The 21,126-nt window shown below is 45.1% G+C and overlaps 1 protein-coding gene across 2 annotated transcripts in view; it reads right to left on the reverse strand.

The window, feature by feature from the left end:
- The window catches only part of PDZD2 (PDZ domain containing 2), a 142,599-nt gene that overhangs the window by 29,828 nt on the left and 91,645 nt on the right, over positions 1-21,126 (reverse strand). For both annotated transcript variants that reach the window (XM_075488263.1, XM_075488264.1), the window contains 7 exons: positions 10,067-10,178; positions 7,881-8,029; positions 7,105-7,224; positions 4,479-4,593; positions 2,672-2,745; positions 2,281-2,506; positions 1,106-1,223 (listed from right to left, as the gene is read on the reverse strand). In XM_075488263.1, the coding sequence (XP_075344378.1) occupies positions 1,106-1,223; positions 2,281-2,506; positions 2,672-2,745; positions 4,479-4,593; positions 7,105-7,224; positions 7,881-8,029; positions 10,067-10,178 (914 nt within the window). The remainder of the gene's footprint in view (positions 1-1,105; positions 1,224-2,280; positions 2,507-2,671; positions 2,746-4,478; positions 4,594-7,104; positions 7,225-7,880; positions 8,030-10,066; positions 10,179-21,126) is intronic.

Here is a 21,126-nt window from a genome sequence, read left to right on the forward strand (position 1 = left end):
CTAGAAATCTGGGAAGCATGCCTGGATATAATCAATCACTTAAACCTAATAAACGATACAGCTGTTACATACAGACACAACCAGCACTGCAATCTTTTCCAAAGAGGCTTATAAGAAAGCAAGTTAGCATTAAATACTGTCTCCTATAGACATTTTGATATGGTAAGAACTTTCAAGGGTTTTGGCAGGGATGCCACCATAAAATTATATTCTCCCCTTATTCCAGAAAATCAAATTGCTCTATCACAGTTTTCCTGCTGAGCAAGGAAACAGAAGGCACTCTCTACCCACGTGAAAGCAAGGCATTTGCTCAGCCTCTCTGCACCAGTGCTCACGCCACACATTCAGTGCGGATTGCGCAGTCCCAGCGGGTCTTCAGCGCAGCCTCCCCTCCCGAGCGATGCTCCCAACACCCACCAGCATTTATGCAGGAACACAGAAAGGTGGAAGATTTCCTCCAATGGTTTCTAAAAATGAAGCCTCCAGGAGAGGAACAGCAAATAACTTTCTGTCACTTAATCCAACATAAAGCACAAGGGAACCCTAGGAATGATTGCTTCTCTCTCTTATGGTACCTTAAAGACATCCAAACTCCATGACAGAGTAAATGAGATGGGCAGGTCAGCCTGCAGCGATCCTGCCAGACAGCAAGGGCAGAAAAGCACTGCTGCAGCCATGGGTGCAGTCAGCTGCAAGAACCTCTCTCCCAGCTCTTTTTAAGAGTTTCAGGTGATTGAGCTTTTAGCAGAGCTCTGCAACCTGCCTCCCAATCTGGGGTCTCTGGCTGCAGCTCTGATAAAAAGACATGAGGCTGCACTTCTTGCTGCTCCCCTTTCTCAAAGGGTGCTATTAGGCTCAGTTTTCTGTATAGAGAATTAAAAAAAAAAAAAAAAAACCAAACCTTAATGATTGTGCTGCTTCCAGCACACAGAATAATGTTTCCTGGGTATTTAATACCACTTTGGAATGTCTTTATTTAAATGTTTTCTTTTTGGTGAACTCTTAAGTATAAATCCCCTCCCTGCTACACCAACCAATTGGTGAAAACAAAGCCTCAATTGATTTTATTGTAAAACCACTCCAGCATGTTTCTGCTTTAACTAACCTTAATCTGCCGTCCATTTTAGCCACTGATCCTGGGGCCAGGCTGTGAATGTATATCCCTGGAGAACTGTTTTCCAGCGTGAGACAACAGGCACCAATGCCGAGCCCAACCCCTGGCTCTGCGAAAAACAAAAAGTACAAAGAAAAGTCACAGATTGTAATCACACAGGACACACAAGTGTTTGTGTTCCCACATCCCATCTGAGACCAAGACTCATGTATTGTTTTAGGGCTGGCCTTAGGTGCAGTCAGTCAGGAAGCCAAGACCAACAGTGGAAATCAGGATTGAAAATATCCTGACTGATCCTGACTGTCTTCCGAGATCCATCACTCCCAGCAAGTTTTCTGCGTGCCGTGGGAACTGCCTGGAAATGTCAAACAAGGTCTGATCTGGTCCAAGGCACAAAGGAGTGGGGACAACAATCCAATAAAGATGTTATTTAAAATTATTGCACAGAACGTGAGCACAGAAGATGCCGCCAACTGTACTGCTCTCTTCTGTTAAATATCTGCATGGCATCCCTCAGCGAAGAGGCACAAAGAAAGGTGAGGCGTTATCTCTGGTTCAACAATTACCTCTGTCCACTTCTACCTTTGCTTTCCTTCAGGTAACAGCATTCCTAAAGTAGGAATTGCTGGACATCTTACCTTCTCTCTCCAAATTTTTAATCCAACCTTTAAAATCAGCATATTTTAAGCCTTTAAAATAGGCGTATTTGTCCCACCACATATAGCATATGCTCTAAGTTTATCTCATGCAACTACTGATAATGACAGCAACCCTCAGGCAGGAGTTCAAACAGCTCATCTGGGAAATTTTGAGCACTCTGCATGGCTTTGCCTTCCCCAGAGCTGCCCTTTACAAGAAGGGCACGGCCATTTGGGCTGCCGAGAGGCTGATTCACATTTTGCCTGGTATCTCACAGCTTCCCCCTTTCAGCAGGATGGACACTGACTGTTACCCATGAGAGTCTCCTGGCTCTGGAGCAGCAAAGTGTGGAAGGGGGAACTCTTTAGAGGTTTTTGCATTAGAGGATGTTTTTCTCCCCCATCCTGTGGTTTAAGATCAGACGGACACGGGTAGGTGCCCTGGATATTAGAGTCTCTAGCCTATTGCCAAAAACACCCCTAAGAAGCAGGGACTGGTTCTCCAAGCCCGTTTCCATGAACCCTCACCTTTATTGAGAGTCACATCCATGACGATCCTGTCCTTTGGGCCGGGTCCTTTGCGGCTGGAGGAGGAACCGTCCGCCTCGTCGGGGCCAGGGACCGGCGTGCCACCGCTGGCACTGGAGCTGGGGGAGCTGGAGCGGCTCAGCAAGGTAGGAGTCGCGCAGGGCGTGAGGCTCGGGCTGCGCAGCCGCGTGCGCACCGTCAGGGTCACCACTCCTTTCTTGAGTTGCTGGAGAGACATCAGAGGACCCCAATAAGGCGACACAATACACCAACATTTGCCAGTCAACGTGCATACAGTAATTTGTGGCAGCGAAAGAATATAAAGCCCAGGGTGCTAAATGGCACTGAACAAAGAGAAGCATGAATCTCTCCTGTAGTACATCTGCGTTACCTTAAACCTCTGAATGGCCTCTTGATGGGTCAGCCCTTGTAGAGACTCTCCATTAACTTCTAGGATTTCATCCCCTGATAATTAGATACAAAAAATGAAGTCAGCAATATACAGACTACAGAGATGGAAAAAACCCTTTCTGTACATAAGGCGACCCACTACTATAAGGATTCCAATTAACTGCTCAGTAAAAAGCCTTTTAGTGTTATCAGTTTATTTTCACTTGTCCTAATGTCTTTACAAGTTAATAGTGATGAATTAGCAGAGTAAAGCCTGTTCTTCAGCAGAGATCCTTAGCTTGGCATTCTCATACTAACAAACAAGCTGAAAACACTACAGATTTTAACTGTCTGAAAATAGATGCTCATAACATGAAGTCCAAAGGCACTACAGAACTCGCTTTCTTTCGTGTGTATCAACAAGAGAAACAAGCATCTAAGTGAAACACTGCAGCACATCACTCCAAGCCTGTTCAGAGAAAACTGGCCTTGCTGCACAAAGCAAACGTGTACTCTTACTGAATGCCTGCGGACAGAGAAGCGAGTAGCCCACACACCGTGATAGGAAGTGCCCTTCTCACCCCAAAGAGCACATCCCGTCACATTTCCACCTGCTTCCAGGCTCTGGGTCTTACTACATACAACCAGTTCTGTTGATCTACCTTCATTTTATTAAAAGGAGGGCAAAGTGAGCAGGATCCAGATCCACTTTCTGCAATTTTACTTGCATCTGTGCAAAATTAAGACGGGGCGACACTCAGCCAAGTCTACCCCTCCTATCCTTTCCTTGCCCCAGTTTAAAAAAAAAGAAAAAAAGAAAAAAAAAAAAGAGTATACAAGCTCTGAATAGCCTGCAAAGGCTTGCTGGGTTTATGGGACAGCTGCTACTTATTGGCTTCCCATGGCGAGTGCACGACCTATGCTGCAGGGATGCGAGCTTCCCTCTGGCAGTAAGTGTGAGAGTTGGCACCAAAAGCAGCCTCAAATACAACAAGCGTGATGAGATGTAACGAGGGGAATGATACTATGAGAAGGAGAGAAGTCACACAGGAGCAGCTTGACAGAAGTAACGCAGGAGCAGCTTTCTGCGGATGAGAAGTAACCAAACCCCTGCAGAAGAGTTGTAAACCACCGCTTTAAACTCATGGTCACTTTGTACTTTCAACAGCGTTTAAGAGTCTGTCTGTCTGGCATGGGAGCACTCGGACCAGGGTGCAAGCACAAACAGAACAGTCTATATGTCCAGCTCAGAGATCAAGACTGGAAAAGCAGTAATAAAATCAGGACATACCTGCTTCTCTAACTAGCTGGGTGATCTTACTGCCAATCCCATCCTTCCTCTTTTCTTTTTCTGGTTATGACTCTTACTTGTTGATTCATGTCAAAATCATACCAAGAGGCTCAGAGAGCGCAAGGGCCCAAAACAGCCTCTGTCCTTCTGTATAAACCCTTCTTGGACCGGCACCTTTAAGCCAGATGTTGGTTGGATAGATACGTTTCACTGCTATCAGTGACCCTCTCCAAATGAAGAATTGCAGCTTATGGCTTGGGCAAATAAAGTTCACTGAAGAGGAAGGGAAAAAAAACCCAACACCATGCTGTAGTTTCCCTTTCTCAATATGCAATATAATCAAGTTAACTGCTATGAATGATCTTCCCCAGGATGGACAAACAGGGTGTGTTACATCCTCCACAGCCTCTTGCTGATGGCCAGGTGCCTAAATAAAGTTGTACTTGAATTTTTCTGCTGGACTGAAATAATATCCCACTGTGGTCCTTTATATGCAGTTGGATTCTCTCTGCCATACCTTCTTTAAGCCTTCCATCAGCAGCCGCTGCTCCATTTGGGAATATAGTCTTCACGAAAATCCCCATGCGTCCGCGAGCAGAATCCTGACCTCCCACAATGCTGAATCCAAGACCCTACAGAAAAGGGAGGATAAGACACACAGCTGGCACCTTACTCTATTATCACCTGTGTGAGAAAGACTGCCGATAACATACAAGACAAAGGAAAGATGAAAACCTAATAGCTGCCGCTGAATCGCGCTGCCATCTGACCTCTGCTTGCATTTCCTGATTTACTTTCACTCCCATATCAACACACTTATCAGCCCAAAAAGTAGCAGCAGGCACCTTAAGCTAAAAGGAAAAAATGCTATTTCAAGATTTATTTTTTTTTTAAACACGGGGTCAATGGCTTTATGTTATCCTATTCCCGTTTTAAAAACTGTAACACATTGCTCTTAAATTGACAGGCAGTAGATTCCCACCCTGAGATCTATATCCAGGATTAACTGTAGTTTTCTCTGTTGTCACAGATCCTGCATTTCCTCAGGAAAAAGAAAAGCTTAAGAACATGACATAAGGTCAGTGCTGTAATGTCAGGAATGTAGCTGGAAGGGGGCTGGCGTGGGGGGACTGCCATGCACATGTACATTTTTAATTATTCTGGAGACATGTACCACGTTGTATTTAAATAAATCTAGATCAATACATTCCCCAGGGCTCCATCTGTTAGCTCTTGCCCCTGCGCTGCCCCGGCTGGCTGCGGGACTGTCTTGCGAAGCTGATCAGGGAACGGATGAGCACAGCAGAACAAACCTCTCCCCCTTCTGCTGAGTTATTTCCCACCCAAATCACTTCCTTGTTCCATTCCCCCTCCCCGCCCCCCATTTCTCCTCTTGTCACCACTGTACATGTATTTTCAGGATAAAGATAAAAGTCACTGACCAGGTGGACAAGGGAAGTGGAAAACTGTTGTGCTTCAGTGATCTGAAGCCACGGTTATTATTAGCGCCTCAGGCAGTGCTCTCCAGCTGAGGGATGCTGCCAGGGCAGGCACTAACACTGTGTTTACAACCCAATATAACAACCAGCTCTTTTGTTTTAGTCTGTGAATGTAAAGTAGACTACCACAGTTATGAGCTTCTAGTAATTTCATAAGACATTACTGATTTCTAGAAAGGAAGCATCCTAGCTCCCCCGTGCAACACAAAATAACTCAACTGTTTACTGTGCAATTATCAACTGCAAAGCAACCTACAGAAAGCAGGAGTCTCCTGGCATTCCCCTGCACGGACACAGCAGTTCTGCCCACGGCTCCATGGGGTGGGTTGGGAGAAATATGGCTGCAAAGCACAGTGGTTCCCACATTAGCCCACCTTCCCGGAGAAGTGCTGCCACCCCATAGCAGAAAACCACCCCTTGCAGATCTACCTACAGATGAAAAGCTAAGGGCAAACACTTGGCTCCCAGCCACCAACATGGCAACTCTATGGAAATACCTTCCAAATCCCAGGTCTGCATAGAGATAATAAAACAAATGCTACTGTACAAATTGTATGCAGCACAACCCCTAACAGAGATGATTGCTGAAGAAGTGGGTGAAAGGCACCCAAACCAGCAGCTGTTTGAGGTGGTTCATGATCACTAGAGTCTGCATGCTCCCAACTGCTTCGTAACGCCTTGGAGCTAATTGCAGAAAGGCAGGAGAGAGTGGCTTATCCCACAGGGAGAAATAATCTAATTCTTACAAGAAAAATGGGGTCAAAAAAATAAGTACGTGAAAAATGAAGAAATATTTGCTTGGAAACGTCATGAAAGACCTGAAGCTCCCAAAACAAGGACAGTTATAGCAACCATGAGTCAATCTACCCAGAGAAGTCACTATTTCTAACTCTGTTAAACTTAAAGCACAACAAGGAATTTATTTTGTATTTGAGCTTGAAAGTCAAAACAAGTCTTTTTAGTCCAAAACATATCCATCTGATGAATTTAAAGAGTATTTCAGAAAAAGAGATAGGTATTTTTAGCATATTTAAATGACAGCTCCAATATTAGTGTGGACTGGATTAAGGGAAACAATATACACCTAGGTTAATGCTTGTCTATTTTCCCTTAGCATTCAGCCAGCTGGTATCTAGCAAATGTGCAAACACATTATTGGGGGGAGAAAAGAGGACTCTCTGACCCAGAGAATTCAGTGCTCTCAGATAAGCAATCAACCAGCCTTTGAGTTTAACGCTTAATTTGCAGTGATTCTTTTTTTAATGTATCCAGATTCCACAGAGATAAAACATGCTTGTCCATAAATATGCATGCAAACAGGTACTATTCTGTAGCTGCACCAACTTTGCATAAACATACATATTTATAGATCCATTATTAATATTTGATACCTCAGTAATGACCAGATGCACCAAATCAGAATGAAAGCCACCCCACGTCAAATGCGTGGCACGAACATTGCTTCCCCCATACTTTGCAGGTGTAACTTTGGCATTTACATTTGAAAATGGGATTTGTTTATCATTATTGTTCTTATTATTATTGGCTACCTGAGAGCTGCTGGAAGTCCTGGGTGTTGGAGACACCTCTTAAATGCCAGCTCTCGCTACATGTGAGAAACCAGCCACATGCAGAAATCCTCACCTTGCCTTGCCCTTTCATCAGGACGATGTTGGAAATGATAGAGGGCTGGGTCAGTCTCCATGGAGATTCCACTTGGGCGGCACTGAAGGAACGGGTGGATTTCTTCACGATATGGTAGTCCTAACAAACATCAGCAAACAAGGGAAGTCGCTCTGATTGCTTGGCACAGGCACTGGGATGTCATACCGGGAAAATTGCGTGTGTTGGGGAAGAGGGAGGGGGGGATCTTACATATTCAGAAAAATGTTCAAGGGATGAAATCCTAGCTCATTACAGTCAAAGAGAATCTTGCCACAGTAATTTTCCTGCATTTTGCACAGTAGGATCATTTTGTAATGTACTAGTCACAATTTAAATTAAAAAGATTAAGGGTAGCCTTATGATATACTGAAGTCCTTATCTGCTAAAAAAAAAAAAAAAAAAAGAAAAGAAAAGAAAAGAAAAGAAAAGAAAAAAGCCTACATCATCAAGTCATTAAAATAAAGAGAAGCAGGACTTTTGTGTTTAAATCCTCAGATCTCTAGAACTGCAACTCATAAGATCAGCCTTAGGACCTCCTGGCCATAGCAAGTACCACCTTCCTTCACCATCCTCAGAGTAAAGAAGTTCTCCATAGGTTGCCAACACATTCCATTTTGGTGTCCAGGCCTGGTTTCAGTCTCTGTGATGTACCTATGTGGCTTTGTTTCACTACCCTCGCTTCTACAAGCTCCAGACAGATCTTGAAGGACCAAGCACAGTGAGGCGCTCAGAGCCAGCCCTGCCTTTCCACCCACCTGCCTGGCTCCTGCCGACTCCAGCTGCTGGGGCAGAGAGTGCTTTCTTCCACCCCGGGAATATTTCACTGCTATTTCATAACTCGATTCACCGTTTTCCACTGTCAGCTCATCGTCTTCTCCCACAGACTCCAAGCGGGATCCAGCACCTAGGGAAAGCCACAGAAATACGTCTTGCAAACATCTCAGAGCTGCTTCATCCTCTTGCCAGCACGCAATAATCGCCTCCTGCAAATCCCAACTTAAAACAGTGCCTTAAAACAACACCACACGGTTCCCAACCGGGCAGTTAGAAGCTAGTTTTGATCATCCTCAACTAAAAACTTTTCCTGCTGTCACAGGTTTTCTACGATCTTTCAGTGATGCCGAACTCCTCAGCGCTGTCGCTCATGGTAGTAAGGAAAAGCAGAAGATAATTGAGCCAGTAGCTCAGGGACAGAGAAGAAATTCAGCTGTTCTCACCCAATGGCACTTGCCTATGCACTAAGCTCTCAAGCTTCATTTATTTAAAATTAAAAGACCTGACACTGTAGCAGTATTCATTTCTGGAGGTGTCATGTCACTTTGAGGGAAATTTTTCTGGAACGGAGAAAGGAAAAATGTGCCAAATAAATGCTATTTTCTTTCCTTCTGGCAACGATCCTAGTTGTCTTAAAGAGGAGAAGAGTGCAGAGTTCACATTAGAAACAGAATTATTTGTCTTGAAGGACATCCTGTAATTAGCCGCAGAGTACCCTGCTCCTCGCACCAGGGCTCCTCCAATTCTCATTTTCTCCACGGTCCCCACAGGACCCACAGTCACGGCAGTTCCTGCATATTTATCCTTGCCATTTCCCCCACCATGCAGGGAAGGGCCATTAACCCCTATTTTACAGATGAAAACCCAAGACACAGACAGGCCAAATTCACACAAGCTGGATTTCATGACGTGGCTTTAAGATTACTGTAAACCAAGGTTAACTTGGAGCTGCCACAGAAAAGGGCAGCTCTGCTTTCCCTTCACCCTCACTGCCCTGTCCTTACCTTGGGGACAGGGCCCACAAGCCATGGGCTGAGGTAGACCCACTGCAAATTTGCCCAGGAGAGCCCCAGACCTGTTTTCTGCCACCTCCTCCTCACCCGGAGGCTGTGCAAGCATCACTGCCAGTGCCAGGGAGGGATGGAGCACAGAGCTGGGACAGCCGCTTGTTTTCACTCAGCTTTAAAGCAATTCTGCTGCTGCATCCATAGGCAATATTTGTATGCACTGTCCAGAGTGCAATTTAAACCTGCTCCCTGCTTTGGGGTGTGAAATTACCTCTGGTTTTAAAGCTCCCCTTCCCCGGGCACACAGAGCATCACTGCTGCACACAGCCAGGACAGCTATCGTGGCAGGACCCAGCATCCTGGCACTTCCTTCACTCCCAAACCCTCCTGGCACCTGTAACTAACCCCTTCCCATCACCTCTCCCTCTCTTGTTCTAGGGGAACAGTTACATTTCTGTGTTTTCTGCCCGTCTCTGAATGCAGCTTCCCTTCCTTGTGCTGCAGCCCAGGCTTGGTACCAGCTGGGGGATGCTCCAGGCTCGCCCACAGCCCAGGGGCATCAGCACTCACGGGAGCCAGGGCGGGATCCCCAGTGAGCCACCAGCACACAGCCACAGGGGCTACAGGCAGAGCAGCTCCCTGGAGCATGCTAAAAATATCTGAGTAAATGGAAATTAAGGTGAACATAGCAAGGAGGGAGACTTGGAGAGTATTAGGGATGAGAATGTGATGGAGCCCTGCACACAGGTTACTGTTAAGACTTGGGGACAAAGCAATAGAAAATTTCCTGAGTATTCGCCATAATGGGTATTTCGGTAATGGCATGTTGAAACATGTCTCCCATCCTCAGTATGAGAACACACTGAAGTACATAGGGAATGTAAGTGTTAATAAAAGAGTGAGAGAGAAGGGAAAGAACAAAAAAAAACAAAAAAAACCCAAAAAAAAACCAAGCTTCCAAAATTTTGCTTCATCTTTCTGTCCATACAACAGTTCAACTCAGGAGGCTGAATGCAAACATCTTGCAGCTGGGATTTTCCTTCCAAATTAAACTAATATGATCTCCAAAGGAAAGAAAACCTAACTCACTTTTAGAGAGCTAAAATAAATACGCAACATAAAAATCTTACTATTGCTATCTTTTATCAACCCAGCTTTACCTTGGGATCGACTTCTGTATTTCAGTATGCCACTCCCCAGAGTTGGACTCTGGTTGTTTCCTTTGGACAATTCTGCACAAGCTGGATCTTGAGACTTCTCAGTTTCCATCACCTAAAAAAATTTAAAAAACCCAAAAAACTTATTTACTTGTAAAACAGAGATGTTCATGGAATTCCTCTCATTTTTACTAAGGGCCAAAAATACCACTGCACATCATCTTTTTTTTCCAAAACATGTCATTGTATTAAGCCAGCACACATTTCTGTAAGTAATTTTCAGCAATGCCTTTGGACATTATTGCAAATCTTACCGATGGGTACAGGTACAGCTCAGTATGGCCAGGGATCCTCTGCAGGGTACCACACTAATGCCCCCAGCATCCACAGCACCTCATTCAGGTGCTTTCACATGCATTTTAACAAAATTTCAATGTACCTTTTATTGCCGTTTGTTCAGCTTAGCAAGCTTCCAGAGCCATCACATCTTTATACAGAAAACCACTTGAAAATAGTGTTATTTTATTGTTAGTTTCAGAGCTGAATGCTGATGCATAATGGATGAAAAGTTAATTTAACAGAAAGTTATGAAGATTATACACTTAAAAACTAAGTACTTAAAAACCTGGAAACGCTCAATGTAAATTTACACATGGACTTGCAACCCCACCACCCTGAGTAAATGCACCAAGACAGGAGGAATCTGTTTACCCGCCGTGTTTGGCTAGATGCAGGCAAGAATACAAGGTGACAATGTACAGCAGCATGGCCACACGCACCCACACAGTCAGGGATGAGCAGAGCCATCCACGTGCAAAGCCCGCAAAGACTCTCCCCAACCCATGCATTGTGGAAGACCCTGGTGACTCCCTTCTCCACTTGCTGCTTCCTTTACCAAGCTACAGCAGTCCAATTTTCCTAGCTGTGCCACTACACAACGATCTTCGACACGCTCCCCACGCACACACTAATTCTTTTGCATTTTCTCCCATCACCCATCATGCATCCTCTGCGCAATTATTCACAGAGCTCACGGCAAGGACGACAGAATTTCCGATACACCCACTTACTGGTTGAATTATGCTTTTAATGTACTACATCAGCTGCTCGAAGTCAGTGTAAAAAAAATCCCACCCAAATGACCAAACACTCTTACTGTTAAAATAATTTCTACTTTCACTACTCAAGCTTAAAAATAGCAGGGTTTTCCTGAGAACCTGCCTTCCGTCCCACAGTCCCTCTTATCCCCAAACCAAGAAAGCCAAAGTTTATCTTTTGCAGAGAGTCTAGACTTTGTGATTTCAGTTCAAAGGGTAAAAACTTCAGGAAAAGATAAAACTGGCAGATAACAGGAAGCTTTATTCCTCCCCCTTCAACATGAACAGCTACACAGAGTTTGCACATCCTAGCTAGTTCTTGTTGATTTTTCAAGGCATTGCAGCAATTACTTCAGAGTCCACTTCTAGTATCAAATGCTTTGCAGCTTACAACTCCAAGTCATAGGATTAATCTAAAGAATAAAATAAGCACATCAGTGGTTATTTGAGAAAACCAGTGCTTACAATTTGGCCATCCTAGTGAGTCACTCATTACAGAAAAGATGTAAGAAATCAGATCAGAAAACCCACCCAAGAGACCCAAACCATCAGTGATTAGGCCACAGCCGAAGTATCACCAACTCTCCCTATAATCTCCTTGAGCGCATACCAAGAAGACAGCAGAAGTGTTTGGAAGTGAGCTGGGATTTCACAGATCACACGTTATGCTGGAATTTACCATATAAGCAAAGATACCCTTTATAAGTGAGAATGCCTCCCTTGTAGAAAAGCCAAAATCATTTGCACAAACACACAAAAATCACGTAGCTGGTGGTTTTAAAGGTGTGCAAAACAATCAGTACTCATGAGCAGTGTTAACTTCGTGGTGGAGAAATATGTGAAGCATAGGGATGGGGAAAAACAAGAGGGGCTGCCTAACCGAAGGAAGCACGGTGCTGCCTTGCACTCGCATGGCCTTTAGCCATCCGAACAGACAGGGATGGGTCCAGCCTTACTTTTCTGGAGCTGAGCACAAACCAGCTCGGGCCTGGAGCTGTAGAGTTAAGACGCGGAGTCATTTCATTTCTGCGGCATGCATAGACACGGGCAGTTTCACCTGATAAAACCACACAACTCCCAGTCCAAAGCCGGACCCCTTCCTCCAGCTCAGAGCACGGGGGGGTGGAAATTGGTTAGTCTGCAGCAGCCTGCAGAGAGGTGCTGAAATCATCACTGCCACGGCCAATTTCCACCCCGAGCCCAGACTGAAGGGTGACCCATTTGGTACATCTTGTGTTTCTACTACACAGGGTTTAGTTTTGGTTTGGAGCTTTTTTGCTTTTATTTATTTTGACTGTGCAACAGAAGCAAGTACAGATGCATTCTGCAATTACACACATTTCCATCTAGTGGGGTGAGAGGAAGAACAGGAGACAATTGCCACTCGCATTAAAATGCTGCACCCCATCCCTTCACCTCATTGCTGTGCAATCCCAGAGGCTGTGAGCCTACAGAAGGCAAACCCCAGACCCCACGTATGATCTGCAGAAGGGCACGTCTGCGCAAACACCAATGCTAGGCAAAGCCTCAAGGTGTTCTCAGCAGCTTCCTCAAATTACATTTTATCCAACGTGGCTTCAGACTACAATAAGAAGTAAATAACTTACTGATGTCTCTGTTTATTTCTTATTTTAGCAAAAATACTTTTCTGACACAGATTATAAACATGTAGGGGAAGACACTCCAGCATTCGCAGTGAAGTAGATATTTCTTTAAGTTGTTGAGCTCGTCTAATAAACCACCAAGACTTTTATCCCACTCAGAAAATACTTAGAAATCCAATCCACAAAGCTTGCGAGAACTCCCCAAAGTCGTGTGTCTGTAATCTTTGGCTCTGTTGTAACTTAGACAAGAAGAAAAACCCAGCTCCACCTTATCCTTCTGGCCACATGTGAACGTATCGCTTTACTGTCTCGAGGCGGCTGCCCGCATTTAACCATGCCATTTTAATTTTCCTCACTTTCAAGGAAACGGAGCTTATTATTTCAGTTCTGTACGCCTCTTATTAAACTAAACCAATAAATCCTGCCCAACGCTGTCCCGGCGTTAAGGACAAGGGGAGCTTTAATACGCACAGTAGTTTGAAGGGAGATCTAAAAATAGAGCCCATTTTGCCAGTTCATTAAGTAGCTCTGGGATCAAGCAATGGTGACATCTCAATTGATTTCAAAGGAAACGGTGCTATCACGGACACGCGATCCTGGCACCGCACCAGAACGAACAACTGCCCCCAGAGTCCTCACTCGGGCAAAGCTCCAGCGTGACCAGGCCCTTAATTAGGCGAGATGAGGAGAAGGATTATGAGAGTCTGCATTGTTTAACCGCAAACAGCTTGGCAATTGTCGCTGATCTACAAAAACAAGGCGGCACGCAGGCGATGATACAATTTCATAAGCTAACTGCTTTACTGCTGCCGTTGCGGAGCTCCGACGCTGCTGCCTTTCCCATCGGCGAGCCCATCCGACTCCCCACGGCACAGCCTGCCGGCTTTCTCTGCTGAGGAACGCTAGCAGCACATAGACAAGTTCAACCTGATAGTTAGGGAGCGAAACAGCGAGAATTAGACTGAGCCATCTGTGGCACGCCAGACTCAGCCCTACCTGCACTTGCAAAGCAAGTCCACCAGCAAGTCCACTGCCCTTCTTTAAAACAGCAACGTGAAAGAGGAATAGCCGTGCCACCGTACACGGCAACCCTGCACAAGCTCCACAGGTAATTCCTCATCTTCTTGGGTCCCACCGCAGCCAGGACAGTTTTTCCTTAAGCAGCACTTCCCCAGATATATTTAATGACGAAACAAGCCAACACCACCGTCTGTATGGCAACCGGCAGCATGAACCCAACAACTCTCCAAGAGAAGCTAGCACCAGACCCTCCAAAGAAAGGTGCAAAACGCCTGATACAAACCTGGCTTCACCTGGTCCCTACACAAAGTCCTTCTTCCTAGCCCCTCAAGACTAGCTGATGCCTTACAGGCTTTAGCCTTTCCAAAAGTTTTGGAGACTTTCTTTGAAGATCTATCGTGATTCTAGCTGTCCCAGTTATTTGTGCAATTATTTATTGCTTTCTGGGGCACAGCATGCTTTAAGCCTTAAATGTATCTGGTAGGCAGCGAGCTCCACAGGCCCCTTTACCTTGCACAGAAAGTAAAACACCTTCACTTTTAAATTAGCTCTTTTTCAATTTAATTGAATCCAACTCCCAGATAAATTACAAACTGCAGCGCTATAATTTACCAGAATTAACACTGCAAACGATGCAGAGGACATGGATTTTCTAATCTTGGCCAGCACTGAGTTTTCCATGGCTTACTGCTCTGTTTTAGGGCATACACAAAACTGCCTGGATGCTGGAAAGAGCTGGACGAGCCAGGACACACAGCATCAGGGGCTGCAGCACCCAGGGGCACTTTCCCAAAACACAGCACCTCCCAACGCCCAGGTAGCACCCTCAGCTGAACCAAATTAAATGCAGATTTAATCGTTTCTGGAGCAAGCTACAGGACTCTCTGATTCTGATTCTCCTCTCCCAAACGGTATTGCATTGCTGCTCCTCTCTGTCATGGCACAAACGCAGAGATCCAAATGGAGGCAGGGATGGAGGAAAAGAGGAGGAACGTCACCTCCCTGTCAGCGCTAATTCAGTGTCTTAACTGGCATCTTAGAAAAAGCCGGTGCCCTGGTTTCTCCCCAGGTTGAAGCTGCTGGGGCAGATAGCAGCTCTGCACGTTGGCCAGGGCAGGCTCCACCAGCAAGGCTCCAGGAGGGCTCAGATTTGGGCTGTATTTAGCACCGCTGGTGAAACAAAGCACTGGCCGCGTTCCCCAGCAGCTTGTTTGAGAATTACCCGAGCCGGTACCACCGAGTGCAGCGTGTGCTTCCTCCTGCCCAGGCAAAGGGGATGGGAACCTGAGGCCTCTATTACCTAATTATAAAGAAAGTGTTGGAAAACTCCCGGTTCATGTGCAGCAGGAGATCAGGAAATCTGATAAACAGTCAAGAACTGGAGCTGCCCTATTTTCTGAATAGGTGGAAATGCCAAATAAACAAAACAAAAGCCTTTAAAGTGGTCTCTAAGAATGCCTGGTCTATCAACTCTACCAAATGCCTGCATTCAAAAGCCACCCTAAGCCTTCACTGTAATGCGGTAGTTGCTAGAAAGGGCATTACTGTCGGCTTCAGAAGGTACAAAACCCCAATGGTTATTTTTATTACTCTTTACCAAGTCTATAGAGCAGTCACACACATGAAGGTTTGCGCATGAAACGTAACCTGGCACTCACCAGCACAAAGCCAGCAACAATATCTGCCCATGCACCCTCAGCAAACAGACTGGAAACGCACTACGGCAGAGCTGAGTTGCTCTCATCTTCCAGAATGCTGTATTTATTTTGTACAAAACACCCCAAAACATGCTTGTATCAAAAATAGCGTGGCCAGCAGGACTAGGGAAGTGATTGTGCCCCTGTACTCAGCACTGGTGAGGCCGCACCTCGAATACTGTGTTCAGTTTTGGGCCCCTCACTACAAGAGAGACATTGAGGGGCTGGAGCGTGTCCAGAGAAGGGCAACGAAGCTGGTGAAGGGTCTGGAGCACAAGTCTGATGAGGAGCGGCTGAGGGAGCTGGGACTGTTTAGCCTGGAGAAAAGGAGGCTGAGGGGAGACCTTATGGCTCTCTACAACTGCCTGAAAGGAGGTTGTAGAGAGGTGGGGGTCGGTCTCTTCTCCCAGGTAACAAGTGATAGGACAAGAGGAAATGGCCTCAAGTTGCGCCAGGGGAGGTTTAGACTGGATATTAGGAAATTTTTCTTCACCGAGAGGGTTATCAAGCATTGGAACAGGCTGCCCAGGGAAGTGGTTGAGTCGCCATCCCTGGAGGTATTTAAAGGACGTTTGGATGAGGTGCTTAGAGACATGGTGTAGTGGTGGTTTTGGCAGTGTTAGGTTTACGGTTGGACTCGATGATCTTAAAGGTCTTTTCCAACCTATATGATTCTGTGATTCTGTGAAAACCGTCTTCAATGTCTGCGATACCAGGAGCCCCAACATACTGACCATGGCCCAGAGGATGCTGGCAGGTTCTCGACGTAGCAGAGAGCAAGCTCCAAAGACCCACTGGTGCAATGTTATAGTTATGGTCAGGGCTGCAGTTAAGTAAAGCAGATTTCATTTTCAGGTTTCCAAACAGTTGCTAAAGTTAATAATAATGTTTTGAAGAGACAAAACTTTAAAAATATCCTTTTAAATAGGAAGAAATGCAGGAAATGGCTAATGCAGCTAAGTTCTCCAAGAAACAGATATCACAAACAGACAACACATGCCTTGGAAATAGTAAGATACTCCCAGCTAAACAGTTCCCAATCCTTTTTGGACCAGATTACTCTTCTTCTGCAATGTATTATGATTTTCACTAGAAACAGCTTCTAAGCTAGGAAATGAAATGCATACATTTCTGAAATGGTGCACAAACAGATCACTGCTGTCTTCTTTTTTATGCTTCGTCCTTTTTTCCCCCCACAAACATCAAAAAGCATGACACGTTTGTATGCAGTTTAGTCATTGCCCACGAGATGTCTCCATGTGCTGCAGAGAGTTCCCAGAAGATCAGTCCTGGTAAACAGAGGAGACAAACATGGAACTCAAGTTGTGTGGAAACTGGTCCAGCTCCTCCATTATTTTCTTTAATAAATGCTCAGCTCATGGCTTAGCACAAATCCGGAGCCTATGCATCACGACAAACAATAAATTGCTTCTGCCTTTTTTTTTTTTTTAAATGACAACCTTTTTACTCATGGTGAGGGACAAAGCAAGTGATAAACAATCCTCAAAATAAACAACTCTCCTGAGAATGAAACAAGACCTTCCTAATACCAAAGTCAACCCACAGCTGCAGAGAGCATTCCCACGACACAGCCGGTGGAGAGCTTTGCGTTTCAGCTCCAAAACCACATTTTATATCATCCTAAGTACATGACAGGATATGGAATACGTAAGCATTAAGTGTCTTTCATACCTGAATCAAGGATCTGAAGCCTCATACATTATATAGGCCGCATTTATTCAAGCACAGCACATCTAGAATGAGTTTTAACTGAGCCTAACCGAGACTGGACTGTGTACATGCTCAAGAATTTGCAGATAAACAAAACTGCAGATGTGACGATATGACATTCATGCTAACTCTCAAATCCTACAGCCTTTATCATCCTTCTGTTAATGTATGTGAACCGCATGGCTGTGACAGCATCTCTCTTGTTCCAGTGCCACGAGAAGGTTATTTTTAGCTTGTTAAAGGCAGTTCATCTCCTTCAAAACTGGGCAGTTCTCCAGACAGTCAAAGGAGAGACAGGCTGTACTGTATCTGTTGCTTTACGGGAAAAACCCTCATTCACAAAAACAAAGACCATGCAGAACCTGTATGGCAGATAAACTTGCATTTCTATTACTCTGCTGACTTGGCTTTCAAACATATCACACAGAAGAGCAAAAATTATAACTCTGAGCGCTGTCTACACCGATATTTATGGTCAAGTCAAAAAGGTTATCTTCCACCCGCCCAAGCAACAGGAGATATTTCACAGTTTGTAGCCTGCATCACATCTACAGGCCTCTGGGTGAAACAGTTTTCTCTGCGCTTGCCTTTAACACAGCAGCAGTAGAAAGTGGCCCAGAAGGGCTGGGAGCCAGGCACAGGGAAGGATGCGACTGCTGCTGAGGAACTCCCTCCTGACCTGAAGAACACATTCACGTTAATGTCTCCTTGACAGGTGAATTTTAGAATGTGTGAAAAACAGTAATTCAATGACACTGCCCCCCTGGGGGCCTTTCACCACTCTTCCTCCTCCCCAAACTTATGCGATGCATGCCCACACCTTCCCCAAGCTCTTGCCAGTGCCGCACCACCACCACCAGCCCATCACTAAACAGACGATGGCAGATGAACTGCAACTGCTTACTTTAATGCGATACCCGTTCTGGAAACAACACAAAAACAGCCACATTGGGGAACAAGATTTGGTCCCCAAATATTTTCTCATTTTCCCTTGCCCAAATTCCTAACTGCATTTACTCTAAAAACTTGCATGTCCCAAGTCCTCTGGAGTCACTGTAGGACCCAGTGTGTCTGCTCTGCTACAGCATGAGTGAAGGGCACTGCATGGGCACAGACCCACGGATATGCTGGACAAGACTGTACCTCAGGAAGGGACAGTGCTGCCAGACTTTCAACAAACGCAGCATTTATAGCTGAGCAGCAGCTCCAAGTCATGCTAAGGTGCGGCTGGACCCTGCCCTCGCCTGCCTCTTCCAAGGGTGATGGGGCACGAGGCAGGATCTGCACACTCTTCCAGCCCTCACCATGAAGACGAAAGGAGTTATTAAACCCTTCTGCAGGACAAGGGCTGGCCACAACCGAGCCTCACACCAGGCTCTTCATCTTCTTCCCCCGTCAAGTAAAGCATTTCAGTGCAAAGCAGATTTCTGCAGCAAAGGCTCTTTCTTGCTTTTTTCCAGCCATGCAGAGCTGTTCGAGGAGTGAGTCATGTTTCAGCAACCTCTTTTGAGACTGCAGTGCCCTAATGGGAACGAACGCTCAAGTCCTCCAAGTAATGAGGGTCCCTCCCCGCGCTCTGCACACATTTAATTGTTGAGTTATGCTTCCTGTTCCTTCTCAATGCTAATGCTTTCTCTGAAAATCTCTCCCAGTGTTTCCAGAAGAACTTTTGACCCCAAGAGTGTTTTTAAACTTATGGCATTGTTATGCTCTTCCTTATTATGCATGCATGGCTACAGGCAATTACATATGGATTCCCTGGTAAGACAGAAAGGCTTACGACAGAAAATAACCAAGTAGTCCTATGGCTCAGATAAAACATAAATATGGGGAGGGTGGGGGGGTACACAAATGCATTTCTGCATATTCACAGAACAGGTTTATTTATCCACTTTCAGCTGCATGCCTTGCAAAAAAAACACAAGTAGGTTTTGGCAGGGATAAGGAAACCCAGCTCATGCAAGAAACCTTTAACCGGAGACATCCTGTTTCTGTTACTTGTAGGAGGATCAAGACCTTGGCGGGTCACAGCCGTCTCTGCATGCAACACACCCACAGCTCGTGTGAAGGTACACATCAAGCACTTCAGGTCAACACAAAACGATTAAACATGAGCAAAAGGGTTTCACCATCCCACAGCACAGGGTCACGCAGCCAGGGATGCTGCCAGAGGCTGTGTCCTCGGGGCTCGCCTGCGTGGGTGCCTTGGCACGGGGAGGCAAATCACCTCCCTTTCCAGCTCCCCCCCAACAGGTAGGGATAGTGATGACCTCCTTTCCCAAATAAGAAATTCCTCTTTTGTGTAATTCTATTCTGCATGGAATAGACTTGGCACAGGGTCCTGCCTCTGGCATCACGAGCAGCAGATACCCAAAGGACAGCACTAGATTAAGCAAAGTATAGAGGAACAGTCCCCCGGCTTTCTTCCCTGCCTCCAGCAACTACAGATCCAAACCTGCCAAGGCAGGCACCTTTTTCTTTTGGTATTTCAGCCCATTAATATGAAGCTGGTCACTGAAGTTGAACACTTCAAAAATAAAGTACTCTGATCACTGTATATTGAACAACATAGCACCAGCAGAAACAAAGGCAAAAAACTTTGAAGCAACCAAGAATGGTACATGCCTCTGTCTGGGGACCCCAAATGCCCCAAATTAATCAGACACTTTGCAAATTCTTGGCAGACCTGCTGCTTTCTCCTTAGAGTTCATTTCCCAGGTTGCTCTGCCAGCCAGCAATACAGTGACAGATTCCATTTCAAGCAACAGAAATACTAGGAAAAGTGAATTAGAATTAAAAATAAATTGTCAAAGACAAATACTATCATATCATCCTATTTCACTTGAACACAAATAATGACATTTTAGAATAGCAGTGTCAACTGCACAAGGCAAAATATGGATTGGGGGGGGTGGGTGGTGATGGTGTTTAAAATCCCCAAAGTGCATCAGGACAATTTAACACAACACGACTCTGTGGCCTGGTATTTCATATCTAAAGTTAAGGAACATTTTGGCCAAACTAGCTCCAAAAGAAATGCACTTTAAGGTTATTAATGTAATCCTTTTTCTGCCTGGCAGCACAAGTTTTATTAAAGTTAGAACTTTAAGGGATGTTTCATGTTAAACAGGGCTTTACATAAGGAGACTATGTAAAAGCAGAGCTCCAATTAGATTGTATTATGAAACTTTTATTAATGAAACACAACTAGTGGACTTTCAAGTAAGACTTACAAGTGATATTTCTCTAAATTACAGTTTTCAAGTGTCATTAAACTCTTCTGCTCTGTCCTGGGGAAACTGATTAGCTCAGATTATATTTCCCTGGCTGGAAACACTGGAGCAGAACTTCAGAGTTTTAAAGAACTTGCTCACCGGGAAAACTTTTAACATCCAGCCCCTAGAAAAGAGATTTCTTCTTTTTTTTTTTTTTTTTTTTTTTTTAATTTTTCACAGAATCAGAGAGTAAGCCAGGTTGGAAAGGACCTTTGGGGGTCCCTGGTCCAGCACCCATCTCAAAGCAGAGACAACTTAGATCAGGTTCCTCAGGGCAGTCCAGCTGAGTTCTAAATAACTACAAGGATGAAAATTTGACTATATACTTTAGTTCCCAGTGACTACTTTTTCTGCCTGGTTCAGCCTTGAAGCAATCAGGTGCTAAGGCATTAACAGCAAGTCCATCAGGTCTATAAATTATGGTTCTGAATACTCAGCACTGAAGTATATTCACAGCGAGGTTAATGAAAGAAGACCTCACACAACCCTAAGAGCTCCTGCAAGTTTTGTAGTATCTTCTACACGAGCTCAAGAATTAGATATACACTGTGCTGGTCAGAAAAGGGACAGTGAAGCCTCAGCTGATGATAAATCACTCTAAATTACTTGTTGTTACCTAACCACCCAGGACCTGACAGC

Source organism: Mycteria americana, chromosome Z (genome assembly GCF_035582795.1).
Source record: "Mycteria americana isolate JAX WOST 10 ecotype Jacksonville Zoo and Gardens chromosome Z, USCA_MyAme_1.0, whole genome shotgun sequence".
Taxonomy (NCBI): Eukaryota; Metazoa; Chordata; class Aves; order Ciconiiformes; family Ciconiidae; genus Mycteria; species Mycteria americana.